Source organism: Argiope bruennichi, chromosome 8 (assembly GCF_947563725.1).
Source record: "Argiope bruennichi chromosome 8, qqArgBrue1.1, whole genome shotgun sequence".
Taxonomy (NCBI): domain Eukaryota; kingdom Metazoa; phylum Arthropoda; class Arachnida; order Araneae; family Araneidae; genus Argiope; species Argiope bruennichi.
The window spans coordinates 21889795-21911297 of NC_079158.1; the positions used below are offsets into that span (position 1 = coordinate 21889795).

The window sequence follows — 21503 nt, forward strand, 5'->3', positions numbered from 1 at the left end:
GCCAGATTTCAATTGTCAGTCTCAAAATTTTTTTTAGTTATCTTTATCAAAGACAGACAGACGGATATTTTGCAAAGATGTATTTGTTGAACTCAGAGAGGTCTAAAACGTAGAGATTCATCAAATCACGAGTTCGAATTGTTTGACGATTACTATTCTTTTCCTATACTATGTAATATAAGAAAGCATATTACAATAATTTAAAAAAAAAAGACTTCGTATTTTGATTAATTATTTTAAAAAAACGAAATTTGAAATGTTACATGCTCAAAGGAAATTAAAATTTGATTAATGCTCTATGAATTACAAGCTGTAAACATTTATTTAAAATTTTTATAATTTTTATACTAGATATTCGGCTTCAAAATGTCAAAAGGACTGGTGTTTCATTTTAGCCCCTTATATCTTGTTTTTTAGAAGGCTGTACAAATAAATTCGAAAGATTTGAAACAAATTCGCCCGTGGGAACTTGTCCTTTTCTATGCAAACGAAAATATTGTCTCAAAAACATAACCAGCCAGATAAATGAAATCCTGCACATGGTTTTATTATCATAGTAGAATCATAGATCTATTTTAAATTTTTTTCCTAAATCTGTTACTGAAAATTCAGGGATTTAGTGGGTTATCTATCTATTTATTTAAGCATAAGTGAATGTGATATCTCAAAAATATAATAAGCTCTTCAAATGAATTATAATATGCGGTATTAACATAAAAAATGTAGGTCTGAGTCTAATTTTGAAATCAATTTATGAAAGAATAGATGAAATTTTTCATATTTATTTGTTTAGCAATGTGCATGAGAGCATTATAACTCGAAACACATAATTAACAAGGCGAATGATATTTGATTTGAACACACTCGATTCCCATTCCATACCATGAATATAAAGGCAAAATCGTCATATTGGGAAATGTATGAGAAAAACAAAAAAAGTATTCTTATTAATTAATAAATACATTAATAATCGAATAATTATGAATGCACATTAAAAGCACTTATTTCTGAAGTTTATTATTTTAATCAAATAGTAGGCATTTAAATGATGCCCAACATTTATGCAACAGCTGTCCAATAATTAATTCATTTGTGAGGCAATAGTTATTCAAACAATTGCTCTGTTCCAGAAACGATAATTAATAAAGCTGTAAAAATTCATTCTCTGTTGTCCAACCGATTAATAATGCTCTCCATCTCCAATAATGGGCTCGACGATGGTCTCTGGAGTGGGAAAAATTCAAAAGCTTCACCTGGTACTCTCTCTCATCAACCAATCAGATGTCAGGATCCCGGGAGAAAGGGAGCTGTCACCGCCAGCGCCATCTAGCGTTATCACTCGGCATCATACAAACATGGCGTTAATGCCGGACTGTCAGGTTCAGTTTCTCCTTCTCCTGTAGATTCATTTTCCCCGTCAGCTTTGAAAAGCCCAGCTTGACACTGACCTTGACCCCGGAGAAATTAGAAGGTGAGTCTCGTTTTGCCTGACACCAGAGTCATGTTTGTGTTTGCAGGACAGACCGGAGTCCGGGAGATGCATCGCCGATCAATTTCCCCTGTGCGGGGGTAGAGGGGCATTTTTAGCCGGATCCTGGAGGAAGTCGCCGCTTTTGCAGATAAATTGGTTTGCTGGTTCGACGCGTTTGACAATCGAAAGATTAAAAAAAATTTTTTTTTCAGTTTTTTAATTATAGAAATATTAATTGCTGTCTAAAATTGCATGATTCGGATCTCTTAATTCTTTTTAATAAGAAACTATTATATTTGAATTATGTATATTATGGATTATTATAATTTGCATCTTAAATATTTTTTATAAATATATTAATTAACCAAACATATTTATAAAAGAAGAATTCTGTTAAGTTTACAATTTTCATAAAAATAATAATGCATCAAAATATAAGAACAATGCATAAACGAAGAATACAAGAACAATGCATTATTTAAACAACCTTAATTTTATTTAACATTTGTTTATATTTATAGGAATAATAATAATATTAACATTTATAATAATTATAAAAATGTTCAAGTTTTTATTATTATAACATAATTTATAAATAAATTAAACAGCGGATTCAAAATGTAACTAACTTATACATATTATTATATATTTAGAAATTTTAGTAAAAGGCATTTATTTGCTCAAATATAAATCAATTATTGATCATTCCATTTTAAACTCTAATGAATCCAATGAAATTTTCAAAATATCCTTTTTTCTCTTGTAGGTGACATAAAAATTATTTTGTTAAACACCATTTCGTGAAACTAATTAATAGTTCTTTTGTATCAAATTTGATTGAATTACTCATATAATATGAGCTATAGATATTCCTAATTGTCATGGTTTTTATTTCTCCTTTTTGTTTCTTTCTTTTAAATATTTTTTGCCAATGAAACAATGCAATAAAAGCACTGAAATGAGACCTTAAAACTGTTTAGTAATGTTTTGTGGCTGATTAAAAACAATCAATAGAACATACCAGCAAAATTAAAAATACATAAACTTGTGAATTTAAAAAGAATCCAAATCATAAGGTCACTACGAAACAGCGCAACAAGTACGTTAATTGCAAGCCAAGCTTTAAACTTTTCCCTTTTCGTTTTGCACTCTGTTCGACATCTCTATATAGAATTTTAAAATAAAATTAATGGAGATAATAATTTTTAGTATATATTTTAGATAACAGTTTAGACTTAATTTGTCACTTATACTTCGTTTTCAAAATTTATTCTTAATTATATAGTAGCGATAATGTCCAAACCAAAATATATTTGATATAATTGGAAGACTTGGATATATAGTAAAGACTGTTTCAAAAATACTGAAAAGTATTGTAATAAAAGATACTTAAAATATTTTGAAAGATTTATTAAAATTAAATTAAAAAGTTGAATTAGGATTAATTTTGGTGACACCGAATTTTATAAAGATGATTTTTGTGTAATAATATGATCCGAAATAACACAGGAAAACGTTTGCATTTTTAATTATTAAGATTAATTTTTTATTAAAATTCTGGAAAGAAACCATTTGTTATTGACCACCTGTTACACGGAAAGTAAGTGTTGTGATAGGTTTTGAATGATTTTTAATTTTTTTTTAATATAATGCAATGTACAAATTGTATGTCAAGTTGATTATGAGCATTATTGTGTTAAAAGTAAAACAAAATGAAAGAACTGGGCAGCAATCTGTAAATATAAAATGGAATTGTTTCTTTGAATCTTATATAATTGCACAGCTTTTAATATAATCTAACAAGATTGGATCAAAAGACTTTCTTGGCACCTTCGAGAATAATTTATTATGTTAAAAAGTTTAAGAAGGAGTTGAAATAGGAGCAATGATGTAATATTTTAGCATTTTCCCACCTTAATTTCAAAACATATAATTGTACAAAAATTATTTTACACCATTTTAAAATTTTAAAAAATTAGCTTTTGAATGATATCAAATCTATTTCCAAGCAACTATTTCTCTAATTTTTAATCGATTTTTCAAAGTTTAAACTAAATTTGTAACAACTCCTTTTCTTTGTCTAAATGCTTAACTTATTTTACAACTAAATCACACGCCAATATCTTCGAACATTTTCTTCTTTTTTCTTAAAATCGGAGTAATTTACTTTTAAATACTGATTTTAAAATTGAACAAACTTATTTTACTATTTGACTTAATTTCATTTCATGTTTATTTCAGCTTTTTAAAATTTTTATTGGCATCTTATTGACACATTTAATGATGGCTTCTTAGCTTGCGCTTGTAGTTGCACTTGTATTAGTTTATAGCAAGTATATTTTTTTTATCTTTCATTGAATTTTATCATTTATTTATTTAATTTCACTGAATGTATGTTTATAAGAAAATGGTGAAATTTTGTCTAGCTGTTTTTGATTATCAATCGTTTTGATAGGTGGGTGAGTTTTAACCACCTCATTACTTATCCAGTCAACTAGTTAAGATTAACTATAAATAGCACATTAATAGTAAGAGGGTTAAAAATATTTTAAGATTTTTATTTAATTTACTGAACTACTTTCATTACTTATCAAGAAGAAAGAGCAACGAGGAGGTAACTAATTCATTGAATGTGATTTTAATTTTTTTTATAATTTTGCCCGTTTTTAATAGTACACTATTATATATTGCACCGTACCGACTTCAAAGATATATTTTTAAAAATGCATCAACAGATATTTTTCTTTGTACTTTGAATTTTATAATTATAAACTCTTAATCTCTTTTTATTTTGGTAGTATCTAGAATTCATTCGATTTTTTTTCGTTTAATCGTTATTATTGTACCCTTGATATTTGATAAAATATTCAAATATTTTATCAAATATCAAAACTCTTGATATCACGGTTCCTAAAATAAGGTGGATTATTATTATTAGTGCATTATTACTAGTTAAATTATTAGTGCATTATTATTAGTTAAATTATTAGTGCATTATTAGTTAAACTATTAGTATTATTATTAGTTAAATTATTAGTGCATTATTATTAGTTAAATTATTAGTGCATTATTATTAGTTAAACTATTAGTATTATTATTAGTTAAATTATTAATGCATTATTTAAATTTTACCCAATGCATTCAGCGATAGAGTTTTCCTCGAATTTAGCTGCAGTTGAGGATTTGGTATACAATATAAACCATACAAATACTCAGTCTTTTCGTTTGGGATGATATTGTTCGTTTCAATATCCCGAGACTACCACTTTTCGATTCTACCTCTCTAAGGGTTGAGATCCAGAAGATTGAACCGTTTTTGAAATTCTTCGTAAATCTTTGACCTTGATTTCCACCCCCGTTAAGTATTTTTTAGTTCAGCTTTTTCCTATGTGAATGTGAGTGTCGTGTTTTTATGACTGTACTGCTTTATTTTAACACGAAATTACATATTGATTGCTTATATGGTTAGCTCAAGTGGGAGAAACTTTCAGGAGTGGAATGAATAATATAAAAAAAATATTAGTAAATGTGGCCGTTACCATTATTATTAATCTCAAAATATTATCGAAAAAATTCAATAACGAAAAAAAGTGTTTAAACATAAAAAGTTATTATTCTTTTGCAAAAAAGCGAATTATTAAATTTTAAGAACAAAAATTGCCCATCGTTATTTAACGTTTAGGCTCCTTACAGTAAATAAAAATTGCTCTAAAGTATTTCGTTGTGAATTAGTATCTTTTTTCCGACAATGTTACGAGTTATCCGCAGTTGTCAAACCTTCCAAGTCCTCGAATAATCCGAGTTCATCTCATTGTTAAATGTAAATATGTCTTCATTTTATATCTCCTCTCATTTCTATTTTGACTAAATAAATTCACCCTATCGCATGCGTGAAAGTGCAGAGGGTTTTCGAATCCGAGAACGAACAGTATCTTGATATCAGAAAGGTTGTGTGTGAAACGAAAGGGGTCTTCTTGGTCGAGCAATAAGAGCACTTGTTGCCCTGTTATTAGGCGAATTCTAACTGTTATTTCAAGGACACCACTAGAAGGCGAATTTAACCGCATGCTTGGAAACCTCACAGCATTGGCAATATCTTCAAAAAAATCTATCTTAATAACTAACGTGAAATAAACTTATTTAGCAAAATTCCTTTCAAAAACGTCGCAAAACGACTATAGAGCTTTAGAGAGAGATATAATTCATATACATATAAACGTACTTTTATTTGCACATCATACACACATTTACCGCTTATTTTTGGTTGAAGTAGGTTTCAAACCTAGCTGTCTCCAATCTCAAGGTCGGAACCTTACCACCAAGTCAATGCGGCCTATTAAAAAATAGGTACTATGTACCAAATACTTTTAACAAATATGTTTAAGTAGTAAAGTAAATATTTACAAATATTTGCTTTGTCTCTGAAAAAATGCGCTATAACTTTTATTTTTTAATAGATAAAATTGCACCGCAATATTCATAATATCTCTTTAAAAAGAATGATACTTATCTTGTCCTACGACGCAGCAGCAGAAATGATTTATTATATTCCATGACATTTTATTTCTTGAGCATAGATCATACGTTTGGCTTTACTCTTCGCTTGAGAAGGATAAGGATTACCCTTCTGAAAATGTTGTTTGAGAATTCAGAAAAATTCTATGTGGAAAAAAAGGCTGCATAATTTTTTACAATTTATTTAATCAAAATTATATTGGAAACAAAAAGCATTGAATTGAAAGTCTATTTATGTAGCATATGCATTTTTGTAAAACTATTTGAACTAAAAATCCAAACGTTATTGTTAAAATAATTGAAAATAATTCATGTGCAGTTTGTTACCCAATTTCGGTATCTAAAAGCCTTTATTGAAACATTTAAAAAAATTTTTAACTGGTATTTTATTACTGTATATAATATTCATTAAAATAATTTCGAAAGCTTTCTTAAACAACCAAAAGAAAATGGAACATAATACTATTCTTTAATACCTTTAAAGATTATCTTTACTTATTTTTAAATATGTTTACTCATGGCTAATAAAATATCATTATGAAAATTTTCATAAATATCTTTCAATTTTATAAAGCTGGCTTTAGCAACAGCAATTTTTGGATTATGACTCATTTTTTTTAAATTCATGCAATTAAAATATGGATAAAACTGTTTTGGTAAACACTTCAAGAAACTTGTTGCAATAGCATGTGATATACATTATGCTCCAAACTCGACATACTAATCGATGATTACAATTGCAACGATCGTTCCGGCTATATTTAGACGACTATAACTTTTCTAACTTCATGGATATCGTCGCTATTTATAATATTTGAAGGTTATTCTGATAATGAATCTTCAATATAAAAAGAATCTATTAGTTTAAATGTTGGAACTATTTTAATAATAAAAATAACACTAAATTATAATTATTAATTCTGTACCATCAAACAATTATTTTAGATTTTCTGTTTAAAATCTCTTTATATTGAATCGTTATTCCTACTAGAACAAATATTTTGAACAATAATTTTACAATTTAGTTCAATATCTGCACTATTATGTAATTTTATAAGAATATCGGGATAGTAGTGTGAATTTTCTTGTGCTATTTGGTATTTATATGCAACTCTTTTTAATAAACCCACTAGTTCTGCAACGAAATAAGTTACTATTTATATGCAATGCTGTAATCGACAAATGGAACAAAATAATGGACAAGGAATATAATATGAATGCAATAATCTTAATGAATTACATAATAGCATCTAGACAAATAGGTAACCAAAAATCTTTTGCGACGTTTCGTTAGATGACAGGCAATTTTTCCATCTGTCATATCTGACTTACAGCTTGCACAGTCACTATTCCCTATTATCCATATTTTCCTCTTTAGATAACGAGAAATCAAGTGTTTTATACAGACAACATCAAAGACAAAGTAAACATCAAAACAATTCTGAAAAATATTTTCTTTTCAGATGGCAGCTCTTTCGGCTGTCGAAAGCACCGTTCGAGCATTTCGAATTTTCTATGTAATATTCTATGTGTATTCTCTTCAAATAATTTTTTCCAAGAATATTTTCATTTGATAACTTCTCAGATGGATACATCAGCAGAATCGGTATTAATCTTTTTCCATATTTATTTACTACATTAAATCGCTTCTTAAAGAACAAAATGAGAATCGTTTACGAGACGTTACACTGATGTATAAAAGCAATAATTGTTTTTAATTAGTGAAATTACTGTGGAATAATTTTACAGAATTTTAGTTTTTATTCATGCGAATAATTAATGTTCTTACAGAATTCTAACATAAAACTCTAAATTCTATTTTTAATACTTCTTATTTAACTGAAACAATTCTTATTTTATATACCTTCTAGATATTTAAATGTGAAATAGTTTTCATATAAGATAGATACTATTTAAATTATAGTGAATGAATTGATTTTCATGATTTTTGTTGTGATTAAAAGCAATCAACTTTATATGTAATTTTTTTCATCTTATTTCATCTAATATGTATACATATGCATTTTTAAGCTCTCTATTATGAAAATGTTTCAAATTTTCTTTCATTTTTACTTTCAGTTAGTATACTTACAATTACACAAGCGATCATAAGAATTATTAAAAAAATTAATTTTGCTTTTTCAGTGGAAAGTTTGTTTGTTAGAAGAAAATATTTATTTGATGCAATTTAATTAATAGAAATATATTATTATAATTAAAAGAATCAATAAATATAATTGTATCTAAAATTAAATTATAAATAATGACATTATTTCTTTAAATAATTATTTCAGTTATTTTAAAAAAATAATTATTATCTGTTTAAAATTATTTCTTAATTTACATGTTTAGCTCATATTCTGCATTGTTGCATACTTGAATCATTTATATTTTGATAGATTAAAAATTAGTTTTACATAACATTAATCATTATATCACTATAAAAATTAAACAGATCACTAATTACGCTTTTAAATTATTGAATAATGCTTCTTGTATAAACCAAATATTTTTTAATTGCAAAAACAGAAACGTTATTTATCGTTATCTTATTATTTATCTTTAGCAATAACTTTGGATGATTTACTAATGCTTAAGACAGTATAGATTATCATTTGAAAATTCGGCACGAAATTCTAGTGGTAATTATAATTAATTCTTGTAAGTCCATATTGAATGATTAAATTTAAATTTCCATTTTAATCATATAATTATTATTTTAGTTTTAATGGAGTCTATATTTGAGCATTATTAGTTAGTGAGCCTGTATTTTTAAATAATGCATTAATTTAATAAGCTTAAAATACAGTGTGCAGCGTATAAACAATAGAAAAAATATCAAAGAAATTTTATGCCTTACTGAGAATTTAACTTCTGTCAAACTGATTTATTTGTTGTCACTGAAGGATAAGAAATTAAAAGAATTTTAACAAAATATAAACCATATTATAATTATACAAATAGATTCCATAAATATAAAATTTCACAAGATATATGAAACTTTAAAGTGGAATTTATTTTTTAAAATGACTTCAAGTAATGGAAAACATTAAATCGAATCAATAATTCGTCTTATTTAAATCCAGGAAGTACTTATATATATAATGAAATAATGTTGTTCATTCATAAATGAAAACTCTGTTATTTATATAAATTTTAAGAATGAATTTTAATAAAATTATTTTATTAGACAAAAGAATTTTTATTCAGGGAAAATCCTCAATTTAAATATCCACATATAATGCTGTTAAATAACAATTACATTCAATTGAAACATCAGGAATATTTTCTTCCTGATGTTTCAGGAAGAAAATATTCCTGATGTTGCATTTGAGCACTGTTTTTGTAATGCCAAGTGATATATAGGAAAAGAAAGTACTAAGCTCTGGGTGCTCACTTTACATAGACTGAATTCTAAATTTGATAAAAGTTTACAATTTTTGATACATAGATTCAAATACTATTTCATTCTAATACTATTCAAATGCTATTCTAATATTATTCAAATTCTATTTCATTTCATTTTCATACTAATAGATTCAAATACTACTACCATAGATTCAAATAATATTTAGTTATACAGGTGTTTTCAACTGTCTTGTTTACAAATAGGTATAGTTTCAAACGTAGGCAAATAAGGTTGAAGATTGGAATTTTTCTTATTAACGAAGATCTAAAACGTATAAATCGATCCATATATTAATATAATTTTTTGACAATTTCACAATACATTGCATACTGCGTTCAAAGAAAATAAAAACATATTGTCGTTTTTTAAAATTATTTTTACATATTTTAGCTTTGAATACCTATTTTTATTATTAATAATAAAATTAAATATTCGATGGAGGGGAAAAACCTGAAAGATTAAATTCGTAGAAATGAAAAAGAGAAAATGATTTGTTCAGTCTCAGTTGTTTATTTCTCGATACTTCGTTCAATATAATGAAACTGTAAACGTTAGCAAATGGGAAACTTAATTAAATTGAAAATACTATGCTTCTTAAATTTTGCAATATCGAACTTGAAATATGGCACTCGTTCCTTTTATCACAATAATATATATCCAATCTTATGTTACATTGATTGATTTTCGAGTCAAATTAATTTTCTTGATCTGACTTAAAAAAATTTTTCTTTTCGATCATATTTTTTCAAATACAAAGACTTTTTAAAAAGTATTTTATCTTCAGGTGATGATTTGAATATACACCCACACAGCTGCATTTTCTGTAAAATATTTTGATTTTCTTTTTCTTAAAGCTTAAAAAAAATTTTCATCATAAAAAAATCAACTTCTAATTGCATAGAATACAGCCTAATTCTGTTAAGAAGTCAATATTCAATTTTTTATGAAAATTTTTATTTTGAAATTTAATAATTGCTACTTAATTTTAGGAATAATATCATTATTTTTCGGTATAGGATCAGTTTCATTTTTTCACAATTGAAAATCTTCTATTAAATTCCTTAATTATTGTATGCAATCACTGATAATTTATTTATTTGTTTTTATGACTTTCACATTATTTTTTGTTTTTATTTCATTAAATTCTCGGTTAAAACGTTATCTGTCCTTAGATTAATCAAATAAAAAATTATTCCTCTTGATTTCATTAAAAGATCTAATAAATTCTATTTAATTTTAGAAATAATGTAATTATTTTTCGAAAATGTAATTACGTTTTCATTTTTTCATAATTGAAAATTTACTATCAAATTCCTTAATTATTCTATTATTTAATTTAGTTGTTATTCTTTAGTTATCAATCATAATTTTTTCTTTGTATCATTTCACATTATTTTTTTTATTTCATTTAATTTTCTTTTAAAACCTTGTATATCATTAGATCAATTAAAAAAAATTTCTGCTTGATTTCATTCAAAATATCTAATAACTTTTATTTAATTTTTGAAATAATATAATTATTTTTTGAAATATAATCACGATTTCATTTTTTCATAATTGAAAAATCTCTATCAGATTCTTTAGTTAAGTTGTTATTCTTTAGTTATCAATCATAATTTTTTCTTTGTATGATTTCACATTATTTTTTTTATTTCATTTAATTTTCTTTTAAAACCTTATCCATCATTAGATCAATAAAAAAATAAATGTTCCTCTTGATTTTCTTAAAAGATTTAATAACTGCTATTTAATTTTAGAAATAACATAATTATTTTTCGAAATATAATCATTTTATTTTTTCATAATTAAAAATTCTCTGTCAGATTCATTAGGTACTGTATTATTTAATTTAGTTAATATTCTTTAGTTATCAATGATATTTTTTATGATTTCATATTATTTTTTACTTCATTTAATTTTCTTTTAAAACTTTGCCTATCATTAGATCAATAAAAAAAAATTTTTTTTTCTTGATTTCAATTTTAAGCAGAATAAATGAAATTATGAAATGTATCATTTTAGTTCCTTGATTAAATTACGTTACAAAGACATCGCATATAATATGGGATCATAAATTATCGTATTTTTGTGTTACTCTACCAAATATCATCGAAAGAAAAAAAATATCTTAAAATTCTTTACGCGCATAAATTTTAATATTCCATTCCTATAACTTCGAAAACTATTGCTATCAGAAAATAAAGCAATTCTTAAATAAAAATAAATTTATTAATAGAAGTAACTATAGGTATGAAAATGTATACAAGTTTATTTTAAAACGTTATATGCATATTTATATATTTAAATATCTAATTTCGGGATGAAATGACACAATCGATTTTCAGGGCCTACAAGGCAATAAAAGTCAAGATATAAATAGGAATTCCTTACACATAAAATGAAAGAAAAAGACACACGAAGAAAATACATACCTGTTGTTTATTAGTCGGAAGTTGTAAATTAAGTTGGGGGGGGGGGAGGAAATAAGCTGTTGGCACGACGTTTTCATAGAAGCAGATGTATGTAACAGATAAAGAGGCTTGAAGTAAATAAAAAGATAATCATGCAGAATTGGATTTCATCAGCCGTTATGCAAGTAATGTTATTAATTTTTAGTAATTATTTTGATTTATGATTACTCAGACTTCGGGTTTACATAGCAGTGGACAGTTTATTGTGAAATTTTGAGATTTTAAATTTGTCCTGTCAAAGCAACTACCCGAAATGTTTTTAACAATAGCGCAACGCATATTTTATCAAATAGTAAAGCGCATGTTAGGAAGGGATGCAGGCAGATAAATATCAATCTCTTTTAGAACAGAGGCCTTTATTTCAAATGATTAACTAAGGAGTTAAGTAATAATTTGAGAGTTTTTCACAGGTTTTAAATTTTTAAATATACCAATGATTGTTTGAGAAAGAAATTAGATTTATCATTCTTTTTTTAAGCGCAAAAATTAGCAGTGGGTAAATAAGTTGAAACTTTATTTTTACTCCATATAAATCTAACGAGTAGCTTTGGCGGTACAAAAAGCAAATGGCTTAAAAAATGCGTGGTTTCCTCTTCTTGAAATTTCTTTTTTTTATTTTATTAAATTTTGTGCATCTTTAAATGCTCAAAATTTAATAAAAATAAAAAAATATATAAACGAACTATCTTGAAGAGCATTGGAATCTTGAATCTTTTCATGATATAATTAGTATTATTTTTCAAATACTCGACATTTCCATCATGGTAACATCTTTGCTATCTCAGGGAAATTTCACTTGTTGCGAGCACTTTCTCAATAACAAAATGCTTAGTCACTTCAAAATTCAGTAATTCATAATTTCACAGAATCTTTATTTCCTTTTATAGGAGCAAACTATTTTCTTAATATTTTTATTTACTTTAAGTAGTGTTATGTTTGTAAAAAAAAAAGTAATTTTTCTCGTACTTATTGATGAGCTACGTTTTGAAACTTGAGAAATTTATATAATTATGATAGCAACACACTATTTCAATTTTTTCAAAATTAATTAATTAATGAATAAATTAATTTAATTACATTTTTTTGAACGAATATCATCACTTGTTAATGAACTTGAGCATAAAACGGTTTTAATATTCCATTATATTTATGATAATGGATTACATATTAAAAGCTAAAAAGCTAAAAAAATTAAATTAAAATTAAAAAATAAAGAAATAAAATGTTAATAAAAAGTTTCTAATCTTAGACTAATATTAAATGCATATTTTCTTTATTTTTGGTTATTACATAATAACATAATAATAACGTTATATGATAATATAAAAATGAATAACTTGATTGATGTCCAAGAAATATTTAATAATATTTATTTTACTATATCGCTCTGAACATTGAGGCACAAAATATTATTTAAAATAATTTTTGTTAAATAATTGTATTAATAATTTTATATATACTTTAAAACCTATAATTATTCTGTAGAAATAGATTTTTCAATATGTTTTTATATAATCTTTAAACTTTTGAACTCATAAATGATGGAAATGCATTTCACTCATTTGATAATATTATTACGTGATGTATAAGTATATTTCATTTCTCTTTGTTCTTTGTGTAATTGCGTTTATTTTGTGTCATGTGGAACTGTAATTGTATTTTTTTTTTTGTAACATGCGTTTGCAAATGAATTGCTGAATTTGCAGTTATAATGAATTTCATATGAAGATAACCCAATCTTTAGATAACTTATTTTAAATATTTCGTAGATTAATGTATTTCAACTTCGTTTTGTTTTCACTAGATAGATTCTCACGGGATCATACACGGTTCCACAAAATTTAAAACTCTTCAAACCTTACTTTGAATTCAGCTTTAAGGATTTAAACTTCTTTCCTGTAAGATTTTTTTCCATTTCAATTTTGATTTGTTTAGTTAAATCACATATATATAGAGAATGTTTAGGATAAAGGCATGCGATAGTAATGGTTTTTGCTAAACGGACAGAAACAAAATTGTGGCATCGATAGGAGCTTGCTCCAAATTTTGAAATGCAGGTGTTTTTTTACTTGTAATACTCTTTTATTTTTGTTCCCTTTCACTTTCCGACACATTCCCACATTGACTGTCAAAACTCATGTAAGTAATATTGTCTGGATTCACGCAATTCCGTTTATAAAACTTCCGATTTATTTTTTGTGAGGGATTTCCCAAAAATGATTGTATACTTAGAAAAATATTGTATACCAAGATTAATTTTTCGTAATGTTTGAAATGAATCTTCGCATCACTTGATTTGATAACTTATCGAAACATATCCTTGGCAAAATATCATTTACCCTTTCGATCTCTGAAGATTCACTGATGGTCCACTCAACTAACTTTATTAGGTGGCAAGGAAGCTTGAGAACTTGAAGAAAAATTTATAAAAAATTATTTTAAATTCTTTCAGTAGAAGCTTTTCACCTATTAAGCATTCTTCTCTTCTCCACGAACATCGTTTGCGGCACAGCAGAAAAGAATATTACATAATGAGATTGTATTCAGTAATACCGATATTAAAGCTTTCAAGTTAAAGAAATTAAACATGAATCAGTTTTTAATGTTGTTACGAATCTGTAATGTTGCTTTCTGGCGCAGTTAGTTCCACCGAAGGAAAGATTGTTTTACGGACAGCTCTATTGGATTTTGATCGGAAGCAATCAAGGACCTCCAGGGTTGGCGACAAATCTGACGATCATCTTGGCGACTTGGCGATAATTTTGGTGACTCTGGCGACAAAAGGAATAATAACAGGGGAATCTTCAAGAATTTCGGCGACAGAGCCAATAGGATGTGAATTATATTGAATCTTCAAGAACCTTTTGTGCGATGCTTTGGAAGCTATAAAGGCCGGCCGACCGCATTGCATTCAGTCGTACTGTTAGTAAGAGTTGAGTTAGCCAAAAAATAGGTGGATCAATCCAGCAAAGCTCAAGTTTTGTGTTCAAATGATTAGTGGATTGAAAATTGACCGTGCGCCGAGTCTTGGAGACGAATATTGAAGTAGCATCGAGTCGTTTGTTGAGTAGCGAGTCGTATACTAGTGATTCGAATGTACGACACTATGTTGTAGCATTGATTACCACATAACAGTTTCAAGAAATTAATTAAAAATAAAAAATTGAAAAGTTTTACTTTTAAAAATATATAATAAATAGAAAACTATGCAGAGTTAAGGTCAACATTAACATCAGAATTATGAACTTTTAAATGAAGCAAATTAAAAATTAATACCGAAAATCTGTTAAAGGGACAACACTCTTACCAGTAGATTACTACCGTCATTCAGCCACCAACGGCTGAGGTCGTCAAGACACTCGCTTCATATCTAGGATATTAGGTCCCAATCCAAGATACGTTTTCTTTTTCTAAAAAAATAATTCAGATTAAATTCATAAATAATTTTAATGGATGTATTATTCCTTTTTATGCAAAATAAATATTTATTCACATGAAACATGAATTATAATTTTATTTTTAAATAGTGAAATAATTATTAATATAACTTTAAGGGTCATCAATAATTAAACAGTGATAGATAAAATTATTATTACCATTGCAATATCAAAAAAAATTTCAACATTTTTAGTTTTAAATAGTGAGAAATTATTTCTTTTTAACTCAATGAATGAAATTTTCTCATATAGATCAAAAGATATCATTCCAAAACTGTTTTCTTTTATCCTTCAGGGAATCTAAATCTTGTATATTATCTATTCTTTCGACGTCAAATTTTCCAACAGTTTCAAATTGTTTTTATGCTCTTTGTAAGCGATATTTATCTGTATATTTGGGGCTCGTTTAAAATTATTCCATGAAATAAATTGTAAGCCAATGGTTAAATAGTTAGTTTAAAGGAATTTTTTGCTATGCTAAATTGGAATTTCTCAGCATATAGTTATGAGACAAAAAAAAGGAGGGGGGGGGGATATAAACTAAACTTTCTGAATATCTGATATCCCCTTCAAATGTATCTAGAGCCTGGTTTCATTCACACAGCTCAATGAACTCGCCAGATGTTGCCTTTTTAAGGCTTCCGTTTCAATCTGAAACCTGCTGAACTATTTGGAGACGCTGAATTAGTTTGAGTCATCTTTGGAGATGTGCACTTTGGCGGAAAGGCACTTTAAATACTTCTTCTACATGTACAGTGATTTTTTTTTAATTTGATCGATACTTGGCATAAAAAAACTGTAAAATCAAGAAATTTCGCTTAATGCTTTATTATATTTGATGAAACTGGCTGACAAATTTTGTTGTAAAGTCAAGACATATGAAAGGATTTTAAAAGATCGACAGAATCGATATGTATAGAAAAGAGGAAGAAAAAGAATTAATTAATAATATTCCTTTTTTACATTTTTATTAACTATTATTAATTAAATTCACCATTTTTATTTTTTCGTATACGTAGTATAGATAAATATAATAATCATCAAAAACTCAAACTCAAGATTTTGATGAATTTCCACTCTTTAGACATTCCTGAGTTCGAGAAACGAATTTTTTGAAAATATTCGTCTATCTGTCTGTGACAAAGATAACTCAAGAATGCTTTGAGCTAGACGAATGACATTTGGTATACTGTCTTTTCACCAAATTTATAATCATCTATCAAATTTCATATAAACTCCGTTCAGACTAAATCTATTCGTCCTGCTATTTGAATGTAATTTAACATGAAAACTATGAAACGAAAAGAGTTAGACACAATTCGCTGCACAGAGTTAATGTCTACAGTGTAGATACATCTCAAAATTTGAGCTAAATACTGTAAGGGGGTGACTAACTGTCGGTCCGTACTTTCAGACATATGTAATCGCTATACTCAAAAACACAATAATCTAAATACATCAAATTTGGTATAGTCAATTTCGGTCAAATTGGTAACACTAATCTAAAATTATTAAAAAATTTTATTTAGTAATCTAGGATTTATATTAAAATCAAATTCTAGGAATCAAATCGAATTCAAAAATAATTCTGTATTTGAATATTTAAATATCGATAATAATGAATTGTAAATAATCGCACATAAGACGATTTTTAAATTGATATAAAATTTAATCAATGAAATGCTAAATTTCAACAAAAAAAAAGTTTATTTAAAAGGAACGACTATAATAATTAATTTACTTTAAGCACCATCCGCCTTTTAGTTTTTATTCATAAACTTCAAGTTCGTCCAATTGCATCTATATAAATTGCTTTTATCTTGTAGATTAACTTGAACAGTAAATTTTCCAAAAATAGCTAAGTATTGAAGAAAAAAAAGGTCATTCAGAAAAAAAAAGGAAATTTCATTACATTTGAAACAGACATGCTTTTAGTATGTACCTTTCAGTATGTTTGAAATTTTATTCAATAACCAGCAAGTAAACTCATTTTGAATACTTAATGCTAGTGGATAATGACTGTTTGCGAACTGATATTTATTTTTTTATCGCTTATTTAAGCCAGTTTTATTTACTTATGAAGCTCAATAATATAGTTCTGAATACATGTATTAAATAATATATGGAAGTATTTCGAAGCTTACATTAAATTTTTATCACTTTACTTTGATGTGAAGCTTCACTAATTCCTCATTAAATTCTTCAAAGGTAGATAATAAAGATGAAATGAAAATATTTGTCTGGAGAAAACATTAGAAATTTCAACAATGATTAAATATTTAGTTTTAAGTAATTTGCTCTAAACTTTGTGTTTGAGTTAATGTTTTAAATATTCACCGATGTGAAATAAAAATACATCCTTTTAGTATCCAGACATTTTGGAAATTTTGTAGCTGCTTTATTAAAAGCTGACTATTATTAGTTTATTATTTTTTTTCTTTTTGAAATATGAATATCATAAATAAGCTTTTTCTTAATATTAGTTTAATTTTTTAAAAATGTGCAAGTTACAGACTACATTAAATTCGCTTAATAAAAATAAATATTCAAATACATTTTATTTTATAGAAAGTTTTATTTAATTTTGAAATGAAACTTATGCAAATTGAAATTCGTTAAAACCAAATTCAGACTGGTTGTAATTATAACTGAGAATTTCTTCTGATCAAATTTGCTTGAATTCAAATAAATGTATTCTTTTTTTTTTTTTTTTACAATTTTACAAAAAATTTTATTATTATTTATTATTACAAAAACAATTGCTATGCTGAAAATTTAAGCTTGAGATTTTGATGAATCTGCACGCTTGAAACCTCCCTGGGGCAGAAAAAAATGCTTTCATTTCTGTCTATCTGTCTAACTTTCTGTCTGTCTAACTTAATTCAATACTGCAACTTTAATTTAATGTGTAGTAAATATTTTTTATTTCAAACACTTAAATGAAAAAAAATACAAAGAATTAAATTAATCTATATCTATACTTATAATAAAGCTCAATGTGTGTGTGTGTGTGTGTGTGTGTGTTGGCGCTCTACAGGCCAGGTCATTTGACATACAGCTACCAAATTTGGTACATGTATACCTTAGAGGTCGGGAATGTGCACCTGGGGTCGCTTTTTTGAAATTTTAATTAAAATGTTAATTATTAATTAACAACTAACTTTCTCGCCAAAAAAATCTTCCATTTTCCCCACCGCCAACTTTTCCGCCAAAAAAATCTTCCATTTTCGCCACCGAAAAAATGAGTAAGGCTTTTGTTGTTTTTTTTCTCCCAACAGTAATGAGGCTAGGGTTAGTATTTTTCGGCGGATTATTTCAAACGATTCTGTTTATTTTCTTAATGTTTGATGCATTTAAAATTAAACATTGTTAATGAATCGATCCTTCAGATTCATTCTGAAGTACTTTTGAATTAAAATAAAACAGAATAAAGGAAATTAAAAATTTCTAATCCGCATAGCGTTACCCCAACTGGCGTAGAAAAAAAATCACGTATTTGCGTTACGTAACTGGCGTTGAAAATTCACGCATGCGCTTTGTGTTCTGAATTCCGCATTGTGTTGACGAATTATTATCAACGGATGCGGACTGGATTTAAATTTTTTTTAGATTCGTTGCATGCTTTTGTAATTAAAATGTATTTATGTTAGTTAAATATTTTTTGTATATGCCCATAGTTTTAAGTGCATCGTTTTTTAAGTAGTTTTTTTAAAACCTGTTTTAAACCGTCTACTTTAAACGATTCGTTTCATTTTCTTATTGTTTGATGCATTTAAAAGTAAACATTGTTAATGAATCGATCTGCTCATGATGAATCTAAGAAAATTTTGTTGACAAATTCTGGAGATAATACGTAAATTGAAAGAGATATTCTTTAGTGCCCATAAAGTTTAAACGCTGAGTGACTCTATTTTCATTAATCAGATTATAAAAAAATTCTTTGTTTCAGTAAAAAATATTATTATATTAATTGCAGATTAATTCTTTCCACTTTAATTTAAAGCATAAATTCTACGGGTGCTAACAGAAAATTAGAGAGATACATATTACGTTATGTCTGAAGGCCTTTATAATATTATGAGTAAATTATATGACTATCAAAATTTGAAGTTTTAAAATATTTTGATGAAGAAGCTATTAAAGTAGGAATTGCATAAAATATTTAAATATAAAAATTTTAAGGAACATTAAGATTGGCGAACCGGCTGGTCGACAAATTCTTGAGATATTACATAAATTAAGAAAGATATTTTTTAGTTCCCATAAGGTTTAAATGCTCAGTGACTCAGTTTTCGTTAATCATGTTATTAAAAAAATTAACATTTATTGACGAACACGAACGCACTGATATTCACCATTACTCTGATTAGATGTTATAAAATCTGAATAGATAAACATTAACGTGTAAACAGCTGTGCGCCGGTTTCTATGGCAACACAGCTGGAAAGAGGAAAGTAGTTTCTAAGACAGAACATCTGCTTTACATAATTTTATAGAATAACTTTTCCCCTTTTTCGTTTCATTTTTTAAAAAAATTACTTATTTAATAAGAACACCTGCTTTACCCAATTTTTTAGAATAGTTTTTTCCCCCTCTTCGCTTGCTTTAAAAAAAACATCTATACTTATGTATAAAGTTCAATGTGTGTGTATGTGTGTGTGTGTTGGCGCTCCACAGAAAAGACCATTTGACCTACAGCTACCAAATTTGGTACATGTATACCTTAGAGGTCGGGAATGTGCACCTGGGGTCAATTTTTGAATTTTTAATTAGAATTTTAATTATTAATTAAAAGCTAACTTTCTCGACAAAAAATTATTCATTTTCCCTACCACCAAATGAGTAAGAGTTCAGTTTTTTTTCCCAACAGTAATGAGGCTAGGCTTAAGATTTTTCGGCTGATTATTTCAAAGGATTCTGTTTATTTTCGTAATGTTTGATGCATTTAAAATGAAACATTGTTAATTAATCGATCTTTCAGATTAATTCTGAAATACTTTTGAATTAAAATAAAACAGAATAAAGGAAATAAAAATTTCTAATCTGCATAGCGTTACCCCAACTGGCTTAGAAAAACTCACGCATTTGCGTTACCGTAACTAGCGTTGCAAATTCACGCATGCGCATTGTGTTCTGATTGTTGACATGACAACCAATATCAACGGACGGTTTAAATTATTTTTAGATTAGTTGCATGCTTTTGTAATTAAAGTGTATTTATGTTAGTTATATATATTTTGTGTATGCTTATAGTTTTAAGACCATCGTCTTTTAAGTAGTTTTTTTAACCTGCTTTCAACCGATTATTTTAAACGATTCGTTTTTGTTTTTTTTAGTGTTTGATGCATTTAAAATTAAACATTGTTAATTAATCAATCTGGTCATGATGAATCTAAGAAAATTTTGTTGACAAATTTTTGAAATATTACATGAATTAAGAAAGATATTCTTTAATGCCCATAAAGTTTAAACACTCAGTGACTGTTTTCAATAATCATATTACAAAAAAAAAAAAAAAAAAAAAAAAATACTTTGTTTCAGTAAACATACTATTATATTAATTGCAGATTAATCCTTTCCACTTTAATTTAAAGTATGAATTCTTATGGGAGCTAACAGAAAATGAGAGAGATACATATTATGTTATGACTGGAGGCGTTTATAATATTATGAGTGAATTATATGCCTATCAAAATTTGAAGTTTTAAAATATTTTGATGAAGAAGCTATAAAGTAGGAATTGCATAAAATATTTAGTTATGAAAATTTTAACGAACATTAAGATTGACGAACCGGCTGGTCGCCAAAGGCGGCTAGTATTATATAAAAATCAAGTAAAAACGTTTAGTAAAAATTGCATTGATTTGAATCTAGATGTTTCATGGAAGAATTGAACAAAATGAATAATATATCTTGTATAAACTCTATAAAATAAAAACTTGAATAAATTTTATCATAATGCAATTTATGATAAAATTTATCATAATGCAATTTATAAATTTATCATAATGCAATTTATGATAAAATTTATCATAATGCAATTTATAAATTTATCATAATGCAATTTATAAATGCATCATAAATTGTTTAGACATAAAATGCGGTAGAAACTGTCCCGATTCATGTTGCATGGTTTTACTTTTTTTTATCATCAATTATTAGAATGAGATAGCATTATTATTATCAAAAAATTTGATCTC

General features: G+C 26.5%; 1 protein-coding gene across 2 annotated transcripts in view; it reads left to right on the forward strand.

The window, feature by feature from the left end:
- Window positions 1–1356: 1356 nt before the first annotated feature.
- LOC129980857 (endothelin-converting enzyme homolog) overlaps window positions 1357–21503 on the forward strand; it is a 145352-nt gene continuing 125205 nt past the window's right edge. The window contains exon 1 of one of the 2 annotated variants that reach the window (XM_056091286.1): window positions 1357–1471. Coding sequence is in view for 1 of the 2 variants with exons in the window: in XM_056091285.1 (XP_055947260.1) it covers window positions 7572–7592 (21 nt within the window). In the remaining variant the exon portion in view is untranslated. Of the gene's footprint in view, window positions 1472–7459; window positions 7593–21503 lie in introns of those variants that run through there. The other variant, XM_056091285.1, reaches the window with a different exon arrangement.